The 18,172-nt window shown below is 41.4% G+C and overlaps 2 protein-coding genes, 1 long non-coding RNA gene and 4 other non-coding genes across 8 annotated transcripts in view; 1 reads left to right on the top strand and 6 right to left on the bottom strand.

Annotated features, from left to right (window-relative positions):
* The window catches only part of LOC118964562, a 31,095-nt gene extending 22,866 nt beyond the window's left edge, over positions 1–8,229 (bottom strand). Inside the window, exon 1 of the long non-coding RNA XR_005051642.1 lies at positions 7,590–8,229. This is a non-coding gene — a long non-coding RNA (uncharacterized LOC118964562). The remainder of the gene's footprint in view (positions 1–7,589) is intronic.
* A 200-nt stretch (positions 8,230–8,429) lies between these two features.
* On the top strand, positions 8,430–12,681 carry pole3 (polymerase (DNA directed), epsilon 3 (p17 subunit)). The gene is made up of 4 exons (XM_021601753.2): positions 8,430–8,888; positions 10,522–10,607; positions 10,786–10,904; positions 11,548–12,681. The coding sequence occupies exons 1-4, from the start codon at positions 8,823–8,825 to the stop codon at positions 11,730–11,732; spliced, it is 456 nt and encodes a 151-aa protein (XP_021457428.2). The 5' UTR covers positions 8,430–8,822; the 3' UTR covers positions 11,733–12,681.
* Positions 12,682–15,211: 2,530 nt separating this feature from the next.
* rpl12 (ribosomal protein L12) lies at positions 15,212–18,054 on the bottom strand. 2 transcript variants are annotated; one of them, XM_021601750.2, is made up of 6 exons: positions 17,824–18,054; positions 16,591–16,664; positions 16,210–16,308; positions 16,027–16,108; positions 15,617–15,703; positions 15,212–15,377 (listed from the first exon to the last, which is right to left on the bottom strand). In XM_021601750.2, exons 1-6 carry the CDS (start codon positions 17,858–17,860, stop codon positions 15,259–15,261), a joined length of 498 nt encoding a protein of 165 aa, XP_021457425.1. In that variant the 5' UTR covers positions 17,861–18,054; the 3' UTR covers positions 15,212–15,258. The 2 variants fall into 2 exon arrangements, with proteins under 2 accessions (XP_021457425.1, XP_021457427.1); XM_021601752.2 differs by having other exon boundaries at positions 17,710–17,997.
* Positions 15,442–15,563, bottom strand: LOC118964768. The gene has a single exon (XR_005051961.1). It is a non-coding gene; the product is annotated as a small nucleolar RNA SNORA65 (small nucleolar RNA).
* LOC118964766 lies at positions 15,814–15,939 on the bottom strand. Its single transcript, XR_005051959.1, has one exon. It is a non-coding gene; the product is annotated as a small nucleolar RNA SNORA65 (small nucleolar RNA).
* On the bottom strand, positions 16,394–16,519 carry LOC118964767. Its single transcript, XR_005051960.1, has one exon. It is a non-coding gene; the product is annotated as a small nucleolar RNA SNORA65 (small nucleolar RNA).
* LOC118964769 lies at positions 16,809–16,934 on the bottom strand. The gene has a single exon (XR_005051962.1). It is a non-coding gene; the product is annotated as a small nucleolar RNA SNORA65 (small nucleolar RNA).
* Positions 18,055–18,172: the final 118 nt, after the last annotated feature.

The following is an 18,172-nucleotide window of genomic DNA, read 5'->3' as shown; positions in this document are numbered from 1 at the left end:
TCTGCCACCACACGGCAAATCGGTACCAACGCACCAAGTCTGGAAGTAACAAGACCATGAACAGCTTCTACCCCCAAGCCATTAGACCTCAAAATAGTTAGTTGACCAAATAGCTACACTTACAATCTGTATCGCCCTTTTTCACTAACTCTGACTCATCACATACACCGCTGCTACTGCTTGCAATCTGTCATTTTATTCCTAGCTATATGTACATACAGTTGAAGTCGGAAGTTTACAAACACTTAGGTTGGAGTCATTAAAACTCGTTTTTCAACCACTCCACAAATTTCTTGTTAACAAACTATAGTTTTGGCAAGTCGGTTAGGACATCTTCTTTGTGCATGACACAAGTAATTTATCCATCAATTGTTTACAGAGATTATTTCACCGTATCACAATTCTAGTGGGTCAGAAGTTTACCTACACTAAGTTGACTGTGCCTTAAACAGCTTGAAAAATTCCAGAAAATTATGTAATGGCTTTAGAAGCTTCTGATCAGCTAATTGACATAATTTGAGTCAATTGGAGGTGTACCTGAGGATGCATTTCAATTCCTACATTCAAACTCAGTGCCTCTTTGCTTGACATCATGGGAAAATCAAAAGAAATCAGCCAAAACAATTGTAGACCTCCACAAGTCTGGTTCATCCTTGGGAGCAATTTCCAAACGCCTGAAGGTACCACGTTCATCTGTACAAACAATAGTACGCAAGTATAAACACCATGGGACCACGCAGCCGTCATACCGCTCAGGGAGGAGACGCGTTCTGTCTCCTAGAGATAAAAGTACTTTGGTGCGAAAAATGAAAATCAATCCCAGAACAGCAGCAAAGGACCTTGTGAAGATACTGGAGGAAACATGGACAAAAGTATCTATATCCACAGTAAAACGTGTCCTATATTGACATAACCTGAAAGGCCGTTCAGCAAGGAAGCTCCAAAACCGCCATAAAAATGCCAGACTACGGTTTGCAAGTACACATGGGGACAAAGATTGTACTTTTGGAGAAATGTCCTCGGTCTGATGAAACAAAAATAGAACGGTTTGGCCATAATGACCAGCATTATGTTTGGAGGAAAAAGGGCTTGCAAGCCGAAGAACAACATCCCAACCGTGAAGCACGAGGGTGGCAGCATCATGTTGTGGAGGTGCTTTGCTGCAGGAGGGACTGGTGCACTTAACAAAATAGATGGCATCAAGAGGAAGGACAATTGTGGATATATTGAAGCAACATCTCAAGACATCAGTCTTGATGAAGTTAAAGCTTGGTCGCTAATGGGTCTTCCAAATGGATAATGACCCCAAGCATACTTCCAAAGTTGTGGCAAAATGGCTTAAAGGACAACAAAGTCAAGGTATTGGAGTGGCCATCACAAAGCCCTGACCTCAATCCTACAGAATTTTTTTGTGCAGAACGTGTGTGTGAGCAAGGAGGCCTACAAACCTGAGTCAGTTACACCATCTCTGTCAGGAGGAATGTGACAAAATTCACCCAACTTATTGTGGGAAGCTTGTGGAAGGTTACCCAAAACGTCAGACTGAGGTTGAAATTGTTTAAGGCAACGCTACCAAATACTAATTGAGTGTATGTAAACTTCTGACTGGGAATGTGATGAAAGAAATAAAAGCTGAAATAAATTATTCTCTCTACTATTATTCTGACACATCACATTCTTAAAATAAAAGTGGTGATCCTAACTGACCTAAGACAGAGAATTTTTACTAGGATTAAATGTCAGGAATTGTGAAAAACTGAGTTTAAATGTATTTGGCTAAGGTGTATGTAAACTTCCGACTTCAACTGTATCTACCTCAATTACCTCGTACGTTTAGCCAAGTTACTCATTGTGTATCTATTACAGTTTTTCCTCGATTACTTAAAACACAAAAACTGGTTCCATTAGCACAAAAACACACACCCTTACATCATTACCAAAAACGCACACACATTTCCCATAACCATAAACACTATTCACCCATTTCCACACATTTCAATATTCAAAACGCTTTCTGCAAAACCTTACACAAAGGTGGCCAAATAAATCATTAATTGTACTATATTCAGCAAACACGTGCTCTCAATATAATTTACTCAAGTCATCACAACCTAAACTCAAAGAGCACACCTTTCTCCAGGTGCACACACTAATCCTCAAAATGATTAACACACCAATCAGAAGTAGGGCCTAGAGGCATGTCCATGTGCTTCGGAACAATGGATCCTAACAATGCCGAAGTTGAAAGACAACAGAGGAAGACAACAACAACAAGTAATCTCAGATGAAATCCATGCCACCCTAGTTCATCATGTGCTCATACATGTGAGGACTACGACAGAAACTGGACAGCTAGTGGAACCCAACCTAACCCATTACACGGTTACATCCATTGTCCGTACTTTCAGAAGGGAAAACAGGTCATTTGCCTTGTTGTTACATGTAATGTTGTAGTGCATATAGACTGAATCTCCACTTTGTTCTCAGGGTAGTTTTTTACCACAGTACTGGATGAACGTAGGTCAGTAATGGATGACCATTGGTCAGTAATGGTCAAATCAAATGTTTTGCAGAACTGAGAGGTGGCCATCTATTGGAGGTTGGCGGAGACTTCTCACAGCTGAGCAGGAGACTGCCCTGGGGAATATGGTGATTATTGGTAATAACGTCCTCTGTTAGAGGTCAATTCAAACCCAAATAGTTGAAGACCAGGTAGTGTTCCAAGGAATTGACAGCATCAGCATTTCCACCATTGACCGGATCATTCAGAAGAACCACATAAGGACAACCGCGTGCCTTTTGAAAGGAATTCAAACAGAGTTAAAGAGCAACGATTCCAATATGTGCAGGTAATTGCTATACTGTAGACTTTTTACAGTATGTTGAGTATGGACCATCTATCCAGCATATCAATACAGTACTGTATAGTAATGTGATACTGTAACTGCAGTACACAATCTTTCATTCCAGTACAGTTGTACACTACAGTAGTGTATTTGTAGTACAGTAAAAACAAATGTTTTACTTCTGTAGAGAATCTTTGAGCTGGATACCATGGCAGACCCACAGGAGTACACCTTTATCGACGAGGTAGGGTTCAACCTAACAAAAGGCGGTGCATTCATCACCGTGCTATCCTACAAGTTCCTTGCCAGGAGGCAACGTCACCCTATGTGCAGCCATCAGCAATCGTGACGTCCTCCACCGCCATGTCAGTGGGTCCATGCAACACGGCACAACTCCTTCAATTTCTAGATCAGCTGCACAATAACATTCCTCAACAGGAAGGGGAGCCAGGGCAACCAGAGCAAGCCCAAGATGTTGTAATTTGGGATTAAGGGAGTTTCCATTGGTCTGCTCTGGTTGGCGCCTTGTTCAATGACCACCCCAGGTTCACAGTTCTTATTTTGCCAGCATATTCCTCATTTCTCTCAGTATGGCGGTGGAGAATGTATGACAGCAACCCCTATGCACAGCAAAACCTCCTGGACGTAATGGTGGACACCTGTGGTGATGTCTGTGGAGTCTATCCAGGGTTTTCTAAGGCACACAAGGGCATTTTTCCCACGCTGCCTGGCAAGAGAAAACAATGTGTGACGTTGATGAGATATTATGGCCGGACCCAGACCTGAGACGCTGAGTAACCTGTACATTTGGAAATAAAGCTTTTGGAAATTGCGTATTTTACTGTGCATGGACTCTTCCTTACATGTTTCGTCAGTGTGACATTTCAAAGGTCAGGTTTTTGACCAAAACAGCATATCCAGTAGTATTCCCTTATCCACTAATGTAAGAGGTATTTATTACAGTACTGTTTAAAGTTCTCTCGCCAGGGTGTTCCTGAAAGGGTTATCTGGATAGTCAGTGCTGTGACTTTAAAGTTTCAAATTATTTATCTGAAAAGCTATTCTAAACATTTTGGTAGCAGTGTTTTGAATGAATCCCTCCAGTGTGTAACAAACTGTCATGTAGTCTGCGTTTGACAGCTTGTGTGTGTTGTCTGAGGGCAAAGTTTGAATTGGGACCCAGAAGTTAGATGTTTGTACCGTTGGGTGAGTTAAAATTGTGTGTGAAGATTTGAGAAAATGGTGAGTAGTTCCAGGAATTGTGTTTAAGCTATTATTATGCGTTTTCCTTAGAACATGAACCTTTAAAGATATACTCTTGCATGTATTAAACCCATATAATAATGTATGCATCCTTCCTTACATATCATCTAGAATTATACTGAAAAATATAAAAACGCCACAATTTTAAAGATTTTACTGAGTTACAGTTCATATGAGGAAAACAGTCAATTGAAATAAATGCATTAGGCCCTAATCTATGGATGTCACATGACTGGGAATACAGATCTGCATCTGCTGGTCACAGATACATACATTTATTTTTGATTTTTTTAAATGGGCCTCACAATGGATCTCCTCACTGTATTTTTGTGCATTGAAATTGAAATCGATAAAATGCAATTGTGTTCATTATCCGTAGCTTGCCAGTATCATAACCCCACCGACACCATAAGACACTGTTCACATCAGCAAACTGCTCGCCCACACGACGCGGTTGTGAGGCCGGTTGGACATACTGCAAAATTCTCTAAAACAACGTTTTAGATTTAAGGGGTCTCCAACACCATAACATTGCCACCTGCAACAGATGACAGATGCAAAAATGTAACCATATGTTTTCACAAGCTGAATGGCCATGATGTGCTAAACCATTTTGACAGCAAAGCAGAATTAAAGAGAGAGGTGGTTAACAGTGCAGTCTTAATGTTCTCAGCCACACTTACTGTACAACCAAGCAAGGCTGCTTTGCACTTCACCATGACATCACTTCCCTGCCATTGACAGAGTGGAAAAAAATGACTACATCAGCTCAATAAAACATAGGGTTAAATATGATCATTGCATTCTAAGTAAATATATCACATTAACCTCAGGGCTTTTGGATAAAGGGAAACTTTGAAAAACTATTAAAAATAAAAGGTCATGGAAATTCATGATACTTACCACAAGTAAGTGTTTGAGGTCATGTAAATAGTAAAGTGTGTTGCTTGAGCGCAAATGACACAACGGCCCTTTGTTGCTCGTTTTATTGCAATGTGTAGATTAGATTTCTTGTGAAAATTCCACATGCAAATTGTTATGAACTCTTAAACTTGGGGTAAGGCCACACACAACTTGAGATCAGAGTTCAAAGCCTGTACTAGTAAATGAGGTAACTCTAGAACCATATATGGAAGAGCAGTTCGTTTTGGGAATAGAGGAATAGTTGCCGGTTTGAATCCCAGGGCTCATGAAGAACCTGGGAGAGTAAGCTGGCAATGGGAGGGTTGCTGGCATCAGAACCTCAGGTGCCACTGACTGTCATTGTGCCCTTTAAGCAAGGCACTTAACCCCAAACCTGCTCTGCAGCTGCCACTGTGCTGCTTCCAGCCTCGTGTGTGTGTGTGTGGGGTCCGGGTGTAAGGAATAAAAATAAAAGACCGCAAAAATGACTATTTCCTGATAATAAAGTCTCCCATCTTTAAAGGATCTAACATTCAGGTGTGCATGTGTTAAAGCATGTAGTCTACAATGTAATGATATTATAACCAACACAGCCCTTTCCCTGTGCTGCTTTCTCACAAAATAAATATATACATTCTTGAGTTCATTTTCAAAGTTATTTCAGTACAAGACGTTTAACATTTAACTCCATCTTGAAATTAATTCCCACACAGGCAAGTACGGTTCAGACATTTCCCAAGAAGGATCAAAGACATACCCTCATTATTGACACTAATGCAGTTGGCAGTCTGTCCCACTAAATTAAGATGCGATTGATTGATGCTTATCATTAGACACAGCTGGAGAGAAAAGTGTGTTAATCTAAATATTGCCACAGTTGGACTCCCAGATGATAATCTTGGTAAGTGTACACACTAACACTGCTGAGGCTTGCCAGCATGAAAATAAACACAATGGTTGAGGGGAGATATAGAATGGTAAGAATTACTGGGGAATTTTCTGTTGGAACTTTCCCCTAGTCTCTTTTTACAACCTTCTCAGAATTACTTGATTCACATGCTCAAACAGCAGCTTGATATATTTCGGTCCACACAGTTAGCAGACCAGTTTTATAGCAATTAAATGAAAATGGAACACCCATAAGTAATTCTTATTGTGGGCAAACACCTCATTTTGTTCCCAAAATAACATTCTGGCTTCCCTGCTGAACCAAAGCTTTACCCCCTCTGTCTGCCACAAGCCCAGGATATACACCGTTGGAAATTTGAGACAAAATATCCACAGGAAAGTATTATTAAACCAACTTTTCAAAATTCTGATACTGACGGTTGTCTCCATCAACGGAGCCTTGCGTTGTAAATACATGCACAAGACGTGGTTAACAATAGCAGAGCTTGTGCACCTGTTTACATTGCGTGTGCGTGTGAGATCAGTACCAGCGTTTTTAAAAGTTGGTTTAATAATGTTTCCCTGTGGATATTTTGTCTTAAATTTCCGACTGCATAAGGACGAACCAAGCGTATGTAACGGATGTGAAACGGCTAGCTTAGTAAGCGGTGGTGCACGCTAAATAGCGTTTCAATCGGCGACGTCACTTGCTCTGAGACCTTGAAGTAGTGGTTCCCCTTGCTTTGCAAGGGCCGCGGCTTTTGTGGAACGATGGGTAACGATGCTTCGTGGGTGACTGTTGATGTGCACTGGGAATGTGATGAAGGAATAAAAGCTTAAATAAATCACTACTATTATTCTGATATTTCACATTCTTAAAATAAAAAGTGGTGATCTTAACTGACCTAAGACAGGGAATTTTTACTAGGATTATATGTGAGGAATTGTGAAAAACTGAGTTTAAAATGTATTTGGCAAATGTGTATGTAAACTTCCGACTTCAATTGTAGCTGCTACTGTATTTTTATTTTCAAAATAAACGTTTCCATACCCCCATATCACACACTCCCAAACGAAAAATAATTACATGTGTACAATTAATTGGTTAGGTCTCAATTACATTCATTTGTATCCCCTGTAGCTTTAGAATCATGGTAACGTGGTTTCCCTTTTAGTCACGTCTTTGGTCAGTTTCACGTGAGTCATCTAAAAACATCCTAATAATTGGTTGACAAATAGTGCCTTCTACCATGTAGGTGATGGCTGCATGGTGCAGTTGGTGAGAAGCAACTTGAAGGCGACTCCATCAGAAACCGCTTGACCTGTGATAATTTTTTATCCCCATAATGCACGTGTCAAACTCATTCTACGGAGGGCAGTGTGTCTGAGGGATTTCGCTCCACCGTTATACTTGACTGATTAATTAAGGTCACTAATTAGAAAGGAACTCCTTCTGGTTGTCAAGGTCTTAATTGAAAGGGAAAAAATACTAAAACTTGCAGACACTCGGCCCTCCAAGGAATGAGTTTGACACCCCTGGCCTAGACAAAATTGATCTAATCTAAGGCACCCAACATGTTCAGTCAATTTACCGTATAAAATAAGGGTAAATAAAGACTGACAGCTTTTTTTAACAGGCTCTCAAAACACTAAGAGGAAAGCAGATAAGACAAAACACATTCACGTTACCTGTAATTAAGCGTGCACTGAAATTCTTCGAATTTGCTGTTGGTAGCCAACCATCTTTATTCATAGCAGTGGTCCACTTTCTTTCGGAAATCTAAAAACTTGGTTTATAGTTTGTTGCAGGTCTCAACGAACACCCGTAAACACAGCAACACGAGCCTTTCGATGACCTCATCTTGATATTCAAAGTTGAATTCATTGTATCACAGTAGCTGGCGTTCTCTACAACTGTTTGACTGTGCTCACTACAACCAAAATAACAAAAATATGCCTGGGCCGCCACACAACGGTCTGGTCAAGGGTCCAAGATTCCACCCGATTAGACAATCACCCCATTAAAAGGAAATCATTTTACCAATCACACCTTTCAATGGGGTGATCGTCGTCTGATCGGGTGAAGATTTAAAAGGGTCTATAGCGCATGAGCAGTGTGTCACTGTTTCCTGGTTTTGACAATGTAGATACAGTCAAAACTGACCAGAATTGACTTTTCGTAGCAGGTTAGAATTTTTCGCGGCAGGTTGGGATAATTAACGTAGCAGGTTAGGAACATTTGGTTAAGGTTAGCAAAAAATAAATTGTATAAAACTTTATAGACGTCAATTTGACAAACGCATCTAGTCATTTCTTCCCACCAACAGCTAAATACTTCTTCTTAAAAATAAAAAAATAAAAAAATAAAATATATATATATATATATATATATATATATATATATATATATATTTGCACAAACAACGTTGCACAGAGGCGGTATGCGCACAGTCAAGTTAAATATATATATATATATATATATATATATATATATATATATATATATATATATATATTTATAAAGGTCAAAGTTGAAAGTTGACAGGAGAATCACGTGGTTGGAAGATACGCGCGAAAGAGTAATCTCAAAAACAAATGTGACAAAAGAGTTCTGATCTTGCTAGCTTGGAAGTTCGCGTGTTATTAAAGTAAAATTGCTAGGCTATTCAGTTCTGGACAGAGTGAACAAGCTTATGTTACACGAATACCTTATTTGTTGCAGTTGTCTTTTTTTTGCCGGGACATGATAGCTAGCTGGCTAGATTATTTTGCTAACGTTAATTCCATTGTAACGTGCTAGCTATTTTACAGTTCAAGACGACTTTTCTCATATTTAGGGGAGAAAGAGCGAAGGCTGCCTTGCAACAACTGTATTTAGTTCGTTTTGTTAAAATACGCGTAAGCTAGCTAACTAACAAAGTAATGGCAGAAAGACCCGAGGACCTCAATCTGCCCAATGCTGTCATCACGCGCATCATCAAGGAGGCGGTGAGTGCGCACATTTTCTACAGATTTTTGTTTCAATAGGAGCATACTGGTAAATCAACAATGGGAAAAATGCCTGCCATTCCCATGACCTTTACGAAGCTACATGGCATATATACTCAATGGCCAGTTTATTAGATACACCCATCTAGTACCGGGTCGGACCCCTCTGTAGTCATGAAGGGATGCACCTGGTCAGCAACCATGTTTAGATGCGCTGTGGTGTTCAAACGTTGCTCAATTGGTATCGCGGGACCTAACGTGTGCCAGGAAAACATTCCCCACACCATGACACCAAACAGGATGCGGCCATGGACACATGCTTACGCCAAATCCTGACTCTGCCATCAGCATGACACAACAGGGCCCGGGATTCGTGGGAGCTTTTTAAGTTTTCCACGCATCAATTGTTCAGTGTTGGTGATTGTGTGCCCGCTAGAGCTGCTTCTTGTTTTTAGTTGATAGGAGTGGAATCCGATCTGGACATCTGCTGCAATAGCCCATCCTTGACAAGGACCAACGAATTGTGCGTTCCGAGATGCCATTCTGCACACCACTGTTGTATTGCATTTTAATTTTAATTTTGACTGTTTTTGGCCCAACTGTTAGCATGCACGATTCTTGCCATTCTCCTTTGACCTCTCATAAACAAGCTGTTTTCTCCCACGACTGCTGCTGACTGGATGTTTTTTGTTTGTTGCACCATTCTCAGTAAAAGCCCAGCTGTTTCTGAGATACCGGAACCAGCGCACCTGGCACCGATCATTCAGTTAAAGCGAACAGTAACTGGATGCCTGTCTGCCTGCTTTTATATAGCAAGCCACAGCCACGTGACTCACTGTAGGATGAACCATTTTTGTGAACAGGTGGTGGTGTACCTAATAAACTGGTGTATGTGTGTAAATAAATTCTGTATCATAAAACAACCATGGATGGAGTAGCTAGTGTTTTTGTGGGTACCTACAATGTTATTATAGATTCATTCTGAACCTAGCCTATACCCACATCTCAGTCTTGTGTGTTTATAGCCCTTGATCATGACTCAGTTCCACATTACACAAGTCATTGGACCAAGGCGTCTTCTGTACGGGGGAGTTTTGTTAGTAGCCCCGACGCTCTGAACATTAACACGCATAAGTAGCTTTCATATCAGCAAGAAATAATAAATACAAAAAATATACCTATTTATAGGGTCTGTGTTCCCACACGGCCATATCTCCATGTTAGTGTTTGTTTACGGAAAACAGACGGAAGACAGTTGACTATCTGTGTGAACATGTTTGTGGTGTCAGTCTTCTGTTTAATCACTGAAAAATACTCTCAGCTGCAACTGTGTTAAAACAGTACACACTGTGTTTAAAAAATATATATATATAATTTTGATGTGATATGAAAGTAGAGGGATATATGCTTTTAGAACCGTCCTGCAATTAAATCAATTCACCTTTAGCTGGGGTATTTGTGAGGTTTTCAGAGCCAATTCAACCCTTTTTTAAGGTCGTTGGACTATAAGGAGCAACGTAAGGCTCCTTTTAATCCACTTTCGGCTCGTGTGTATAGTGACAACTCAGGCTTGCAAATGACAACACTGCCAGCTAATCTAGTAACACTACTCTCACTATTTTATTGTAAATAGCTCCCAGATGGGGTGAACGTGTCAAAAGAAGCCAGGCGAGCCATATCTCAAGCTGCCAGTGTATTCGTCCTCTATGCAACATCATGGTAAGAGAAACTACACGTGCGGTGCAACAGGTTTATGCAATAAACGCTTATTAATTGGCCATTTTATAATACATACCTCCATACAGTCAAGTGCTTTCAGCACCTGGAATATATACATATAAAGGTATCTTTCTGAGTGCAACAAATAATATTAATTGAACCCCCCCTTTGCCAACAGTGCAAACAACTTTGCCATGAAAGCCAAACGGAAAACTCTAAACGCAACAGATGTGATGTCTGCGATGGAGGAGATGGAGTTTGAACGCTTCCTGCAGCCTCTACGTGAATCTTTGGAGGGTAAATGTTCAAATGATCATCACCGATCAACATTGAATTTCTTAACAGCCTGTGTGTTTTGGAGACATTGGCCGTGTTTGAGCGCATCAATTATAATCGGTCGCTAATCATCGACTGAGCAGACGGACAGATCTACACTAAATAACAACTTATTATGATTTGTAGATTGGTCTGTCTGCTCAACAGCAACTGATCAGTATTGACACTCTCAAACATGGCCATTGGCTGGCTTGGCCTGAAAATGGCCCAGCAATGCATTGTGGTCAGTTCTTGCAGAGTACTTGATGCATTTTAGCCTATTGGAACAATGTTCTGAGTTAATGGGAACACTTCTTGTTGTATTACATTGTGTTTTGATTAGAGAACCTGACACATTTTCCCATTTTAATTGTGACTGCCACCACAGAGGATTATAAGTAGCAGAGGTTGCTGGGTGTAGGCCCAATTGTCCCATTTAAACCTCATTTATCTAATTTCCCCTTCATTGGAACAATGCACTTTTTTTCCTATTATGGGGTGGATATTTATAGCCCTCTATAAAGCTATGGAAAATTGTGGCCAGTGTCGACTACAATTGTCCACCTTGCTAACCACTGACTTATTAAGTGAATGCTGTTTTTATAACAATGTTGTTCCAATACAGCTTACAAGAAGGGCCAGAAGGGGAAGAAAGAGGCATCGGAACAAAAACGCAAAGATGCAAAGGAGAAAAAGAACGATGTGGAGGAGAACGACAAGAGCAGGGAGGAAGAAGAGGAGGAGGAAGAGCGCATGGATGAAGACCAGGAAGCAGAGAATGAGGTTGAAGAGGAAGAAGTTGAGAATTGATAACTGACTTATTCTTTATGTAGTAGAGCACTGATCAGAACACAGATGTGAAGGCAGGGGCCCTGTTTGAGTATTTGGAAAAGGCACACTAATATGTAAATATAATAGTCTCTTGGTTTGACCATTTTTAAAACGCATGAACATGTTCCAGCCAGCAACAGATACTCTTCTACACAGCATTCACAGATTCAGTTGTCAGATCAGTGATTTTATTTTGATGAAGGGTGTTTTTTCAAGGTAAACAAATAGTGCCTTGGCATTAATGTAATAGTTCTATTCTGTTGTCTTCCAGCCACTGGCTCACTCTGAATAAAGGGAGTAGTATTTAGACCAACAACCATCTCCATCAGTTATTTGCTGGAATAAAGCACAATGCAAACTTGCTGTATTCTGATCAGAAAGGCCTTATACCACAGTTCTAAGACCATTATTGATATAATTTGTTGATGTTCTCAGAAGTACTCATTATCCCAATGTAGATTTGATAGCAACGAAGTTACTCGTGTTTGGTAGACTTGGTGTCGACTGACTCTCTCCGTCCTCACTGAACTCAAAAGATTTGTGTACCTGACATCCAAATATTAGTCTTTGGCACAAATGAGATCAGCCATGCTTGACCTTAAAAGAATGATGCAGAGAATGTAAAAAATGTTCATAGGCTGTGTGGTTGTTGGTCATGACTCAAACTCTGGCTTTGAAATGAATGATTTGGTCTGTCTGGAATCTTGGGAGATGACAAACTAGGATTAAGGCGTTCAAAATCAGCCATGCAAGTAACTATCATGTCCGTGTCAGGCTACAGATTACCAAAGTGAGCTATTATATGTTGTAGGTGAATAACTTTTCTTTTGAACAGAAGGCCTCCAGTGAAGACTGTTTTCAGGGGATTAACTGTGTGCTTTTGTAGTGTTGGATACTGTTTTTTCAATAAAGATTTTTGTAGAAACCACTGAATTCCATTAACTGCAAAATTACTTGTGAAGTTAGCTCATCAAAAAACCCTTCCCGGTGTCCACTACCCTTGCCACCACTGCTGAAAAACTGGGGCAGGGGTGTCAAACCTACTCCATGGAAGGCCTAGTGTCTGCACGTTTTGCAAGTTGACTCACCGAAAAAGGCTACCATTCTTGGGTATTATTTCCATTACCTTCTACAGATGCTGACAAGTGAACTCTAATCCAGATTTTTGTGACTCAGTTTGGGTTAGACCAATGGTGATTTGCACTGGATAGGCTACTATGACAAGAATATTAGCAGCACTGAAAGATGTTTTCTATCAGTGGGAAAGACACGCCGCACCAGGCACACACAGCCCACATTGGGCAGGCAGGCTCCAAACTTCTATACGAAATTGAAAACTATACTAGTTTAATATTAAGTCTCGCTATTTCTCTTTCTCTCCCCTTGAGAACAGAAAAGTAGCCTGTTTGAATGTCATCTTCCTCTACCCTCCCACTTTTCCCCTGCATCCCATAGCAAAGTTCTGACAGGTCCCTTTAGTTTTCATTTTGCAATAAACCTACACACATAGGAAATTACAACAAAAAAGTAGCTGAGCACCTGACTTCGCCATTCATTTATGTAGTAAAACAGAGTAGAACTTGAGGTAGTGATGAATAACATTTGTTTTCATTAGGGAGCGGCAACTAGAAACAAATGCCTAATTGTTATAAATTGGACTCAACTAAATCATTGGTGACTGACTCAGACTCAACTCAAACACAGGGGACTTGGGACACTAAGTGGACAATTTTAGAAATATTGGTGCCCAATTTTCTACACTTCAGTGCACTCCACTTATAATTAAATGTCCCACAGTTCCAATCATTGGGGTAAACACAGATTAAATTCTTAAAAGGGACAATTCTCCCAAATTACAAAATTACTTTCCTTGAAGCAGATTTATGCTTGACCTGACAATGTGGTCCAGAGGCTCAGTACAGAGGGTGTGAAGCAATTTGGAAGCCTCCAGAGGCTTGTGGTCAAATGAAATGCTGTACACCTCCCAAATGTAACAAATACAGAGGGGCCCCCGAATAGCTCCACATTGATGGTAGGTGGGGGGTGGGCAAGTAGTGTGAACACCCTGATTCCTGCAGAGGCCACAGTGCAGTAAATACTGTCTGGTCAATGCAGACGCCAGGAATTCCATAAACCATCCAAACCCTCACGTATCTTACATTTGTGTAGCGCAGGTTACCTTAAGATGTGGACAAGCACAGAAGGGACATGTACCACTAACTTCCATTGAATTTGTGCCACAGACTAGAATTTGGGCATTTGCTTATAGTGCCAGGTTTTTAAAGCAGACTGCTCACAGGGCCAGAAACTATATTCCCCTATATTTAGAAGTGGCCCACCACTGCTACATTGTTGCCAATACAGCACAAACGACTTAAGGGTTTAAAATATTTATCTGTTGAGACAGGCTTTTGAATACTTTGAGGCAATATCTAGCATGCCATTTTGCCACTGCTTAGTACCCTTGCCCAAAACCCCTAGGGTATGACAGATTCAGTTATTTCACCAGGTAGACCACTACACTGACCTGGATGAAAAGTGGTGAGGGCACTTTGTGCAGAAAAAAAAAACCATACTAGGGGAAATGCAGGTTAACTAAAGATTACCTAAATGATCAGTCAAAAATAAGTTTGAACCTAATGCACAGCCAATTTCTTTTTAAAAGGCAATCCAATGTGCGCAAATGAGAACACTATTGCAGTTAGCCACGACAGCCTTAATCGAACACTTTAAACCAACACCTAAATATTGCACGTGGCGCAAAAAACAGCTTTAAGTAGAAATAGAATGAAAATGTAATTACATTTTTGCTCTATTATAGTGGCCACTAACTACAAATGCACAAGGCTACACGTGTGCAAAAATAACATTCCGAGTAGAACATGTGAACACGCCTAACTCACAAGTAACTTCCAAGTTGGACAATATGTCTGCACATTGTACAATTTGCCTGTGGACATCTGTTCGACAGTGTGCCAGCAGCAGAGCATGATACCCTTCGTTGGCATAACCTCTTACAGGCATAGACTTGGCATCGCTTTAGCCACTATTGAAAAAAAGTGTTATATTCACCTCCAGTGGCATCCTGCTTAAGCCAGGCCCAGCTTCACTTGTTAAACCAGCAATGCCCAATTAGGAAAATTAACCAAATACACCCGTTTAGATAGGTAGTTAACATTTCAAATTGCTTACTGTACTACATTACTGTACTACAATTCATCAAGAACAAGGGAGGAAATGAGAACCTGCAGGCACTCAACCCACTGTGGAACACATTGGCTTCTCTGGGGGCACAGGTGCAATCTGTCCGTTGGGTGAACTCTTATGTATAATTCAAGGTCAAACATTAACGCTGTTAACCAGCAAATAGAAACACTGCCCAACACGAGTTCACAAAACACATACAAAGTGTGTAAATAGCAGGCTGACAGAAAGGTAAATAACTGACAACCATAAAATACAACAAAATGAATATTCATGTTTATTTATTTATCCATTTGATGCTTTACTCAGATGGGCACTCCACCTTGCCACTGTTGATGTCATCAATGACATCATGGGGAGGACGGCCATCGATGGTGCAACCCACAGACTGGGCAGTTCCCAGAATCTCCTTGATAGTTCCTGAGAAAATAAAGACATTAGGACCAGCAGGGGACAATAGTTTCTATTGTATGAATAGGGGCAACTTTGTTCCAGACCTTTCGGCACAGAGCTTCCCACTGTCTGGGCAGCCCTGTTTCCTAGAGCTGGGTCCATCTTCGCCTCCACTGGACTACACTCAGTCACACAGACAGGCAAAGTGGCGGGAGGCGGAATCATAACAGGTGATTCAGTGACCCTGAGAAGATAGGGGCTCTTACCAGAAAGCTCCCTGGCAATGGAGCGGGGCCTCATCGTGCGGGCAACTGTCACAATCTCATCGAAGGTCACGCTACCGCTGTGCTTGACTGGAAACAAAGACAGCATGCTTAGATGCGTACACTGGATCTATGAATCATTGCTGGTTGTAAAAACAGATGGGACAGCTATGTTACTAGATAAGTTGTCCTTTTGGCACAGTTGTTCCAGGCCTTTCGGCACAGAGTTACCCACTGTCTGGGCAGCCCTGTTTCCTAGAGCTGAGTCCATCTTAGCCTCCACTGGACTACACTCAGTCACTCAGAAAGACTGGCAAAGTGGCGGGAGGCTGGAATGTGCCCCCACTACAGGTTAAATTGAAAGCCACATGTTTGAAGTGGCATTATACAGGAAAAAGCACAGGGCAACTTACTGTTCTTGACCTTCTTCCGGTCACGAGGGGGCTCCTTTAGGGCCTTGATGATCAACGCTGAAGCAGAGGGCACCACCTCGATCTACAATAGAGCGAGAAACCACGTTAATAACAGATAATTGATAAACATTCAGTGGCCAAACATTTTCAGGGACTACATTTGGGAATAGACTTGGTACGTACCGCTGCCTGCCTGTTCACAATGGTCAGCTTGACAGTGATCCTCAGGCCCTTCCAATCTCCGGTGGCCTTGGCGATATCGTCACCAACCTTCTTAGGAGACTAAATGCCGAAACAAGGAATGCACAGGTTTAAAATAACAGAAAAGGCATCAAGAGTCAAACTGCTCAATAGTGACAATATTGGCAATTGTTCCAGGCCTTTCGGCACAGAGATGCCCACCGTCTGGGCAGCCCTGTTTCCTAGAGCTGGGTCCATCTCTGCCTCCACTGGACTACACTCAGTCACTCAGACAGACTGGCAAAGTGGCGGGAGGCTGATCTGTAGACAATGGGTAATCAAACCACACCAATCATATTAAATTGGGAGGAATGTAACACTTACCAGACCCAGGGGTCCAATCTTTGGGGCCAGCGCTGAGGTGGCACCAACTTCTCCTCCTGTGCATCGCATGTACACTACATGGGATAAAACAGGATAAACTGGTTATTTTTGAGGGGGAAGAAACATCCGTACGGCTTGAGTTATAGCCCCATGCTGGTTCACCAGACAATAGTTATAGAATTCACAAATGACAGAAACCTCCGTTAGTATGAGGGCACCATTGTTCCAGGACTTTCGGCACAAAGTTGCCCACCACCAGGGCAGCCCTGTTTCCTAGAACTGGGTCCATCTCTGCCTCCACTGGACTACACTCAGTCACTCAGACAGACTGGCAAAGTGGCGGGAGGCTGAATCCTAATAGCGGGCAATTCATTGACTGTCCCAATGTTATAGAATTTGCCTCTGGGGTGCCAATGAACGAAAAAAAATACCCCATCACACGTATTGAATACGGTAAATACTGGATTTCTGTGACAAATGTCAACCATCTAATGCATTACTGTGTAAGAGGCAAATATGACAAGACACATGTGGACCACAATCAGAATACGGTCAATGCATCCGAGTACAATAAACGTCACCTATTGAAATTCTGCTGTCAACGCCAAATGCCTATGAACAACAAGTACCCTTGTAGGTCCGTGCAAACGTTTACATAACTAGGCCACCCAGGCAGAAATTTACAAAAGACCTGCCTCAAATCAAAATGCGTCACCTGCTAGGTTGCTACATTTGATTTGCATACCAAATTTAAAGTGGCAAAACAGATTGTAGTTGCTTTAAAATGTTATATGCGAGCCTGTAGTCTATCCAGCCCATGTCACACGTCTTTCAAATTAATGGGAATTTGATGATTTTGGTAGCCAAACTAAAATAAAGTATTTAATTTCAATATCCTTCACTTTACAATTTAGACGCGTCAGAAAGTGTTACTTGCAACCACGTGGTGGCAGCTACTTGGCTAGGCCAACATCATGGATATGAAATGGGCTATCGTTGGTTACATAGCGGTAACACAAAAATAGTTAACAGAATATGTTCGTTAGAACGCATCACGAACATATGTAATTTAGCATTTACATTCAAGAGATATTAGCTGTTCATCCTAACTAACGTTACCATTTCATCAGCTCATTGCTGCCCCTGCATGGACGCGCCAGACAGAAGTCGACTCCATTTTGCCATTTTGGATCTCATCTGAAACAACAATTTTACAGTAGATGCCACACATACCAACTTTAGTCTCATTGGGGTCGAATTTAGGAGGCATGGTGCTGCAGTAGAAGTTGAGCTCAGTTCAGCTTGAGTTGGTGAGGGTGTCGGATGAACCCGGATTCGGGACGACCGATTACTGTTGCACCTTCACCGCTAAAGTGATAAAGGAAAGAACGAAAATAGGGTGCGTGACATTTTATAGACCGAGAATAACGCGAGACTTGGCCGAAATAACGCGCTGTCATGTCTGTACGTCATTCACACAGTTGATGAGCAGAGGCACCCGTTTAGACAACAATCACCCAGTCAGTACTATACGGAATACTTGGGACGTCTCTACCCTAAACCATGCGTTTACTCTTACTGC

Source organism: Oncorhynchus mykiss, chromosome 5 (assembly GCF_013265735.2).
Source record: "Oncorhynchus mykiss isolate Arlee chromosome 5, USDA_OmykA_1.1, whole genome shotgun sequence".
NCBI classification, from domain to species: Eukaryota; Metazoa; Chordata; class Actinopteri; order Salmoniformes; family Salmonidae; genus Oncorhynchus; species Oncorhynchus mykiss.
The sequence above is the reverse complement of the archived record's forward strand: the minus strand, read 5'-3'. Positions and strand labels throughout refer to the sequence as shown.

Coding starts and splice junctions, on each gene's coding strand:
- pole3 (XM_021601753.2), top strand. CDS start 8,823: ATGGCAGAAAGACCCGAGGACCTCAATCTGCCCAATGCTGTCATCACG. Junction 8,889..10,521: donor CGCGCATCATCAAGGAGGCG/GTGAGTGCGCAC, acceptor TATTGTAAATAG/CTCCCAGATGGGGTGAACGT. Junction 10,905..11,547: donor TCTACGTGAATCTTTGGAGG/GTAAATGTTCAA, acceptor GTTCCAATACAG/CTTACAAGAAGGGCCAGAAG.
- rpl12 (XM_021601750.2), bottom strand. CDS start 17,860: ATGCCTCCTAAATTCGACCCCAATGAGACTAAAGTTG. Junction 16,665..17,823: donor CCCCAATGAGACTAAAGTTG/GTATGTGTGGCA, acceptor TATCCCATGTAG/TGTACATGCGATGCACAGGA. Junction 16,309..16,590: donor AGATTGGACCCCTGGGTCTG/GTAAGTGTTACA, acceptor TTCGGCATTTAG/TCTCCTAAGAAGGTTGGTGA.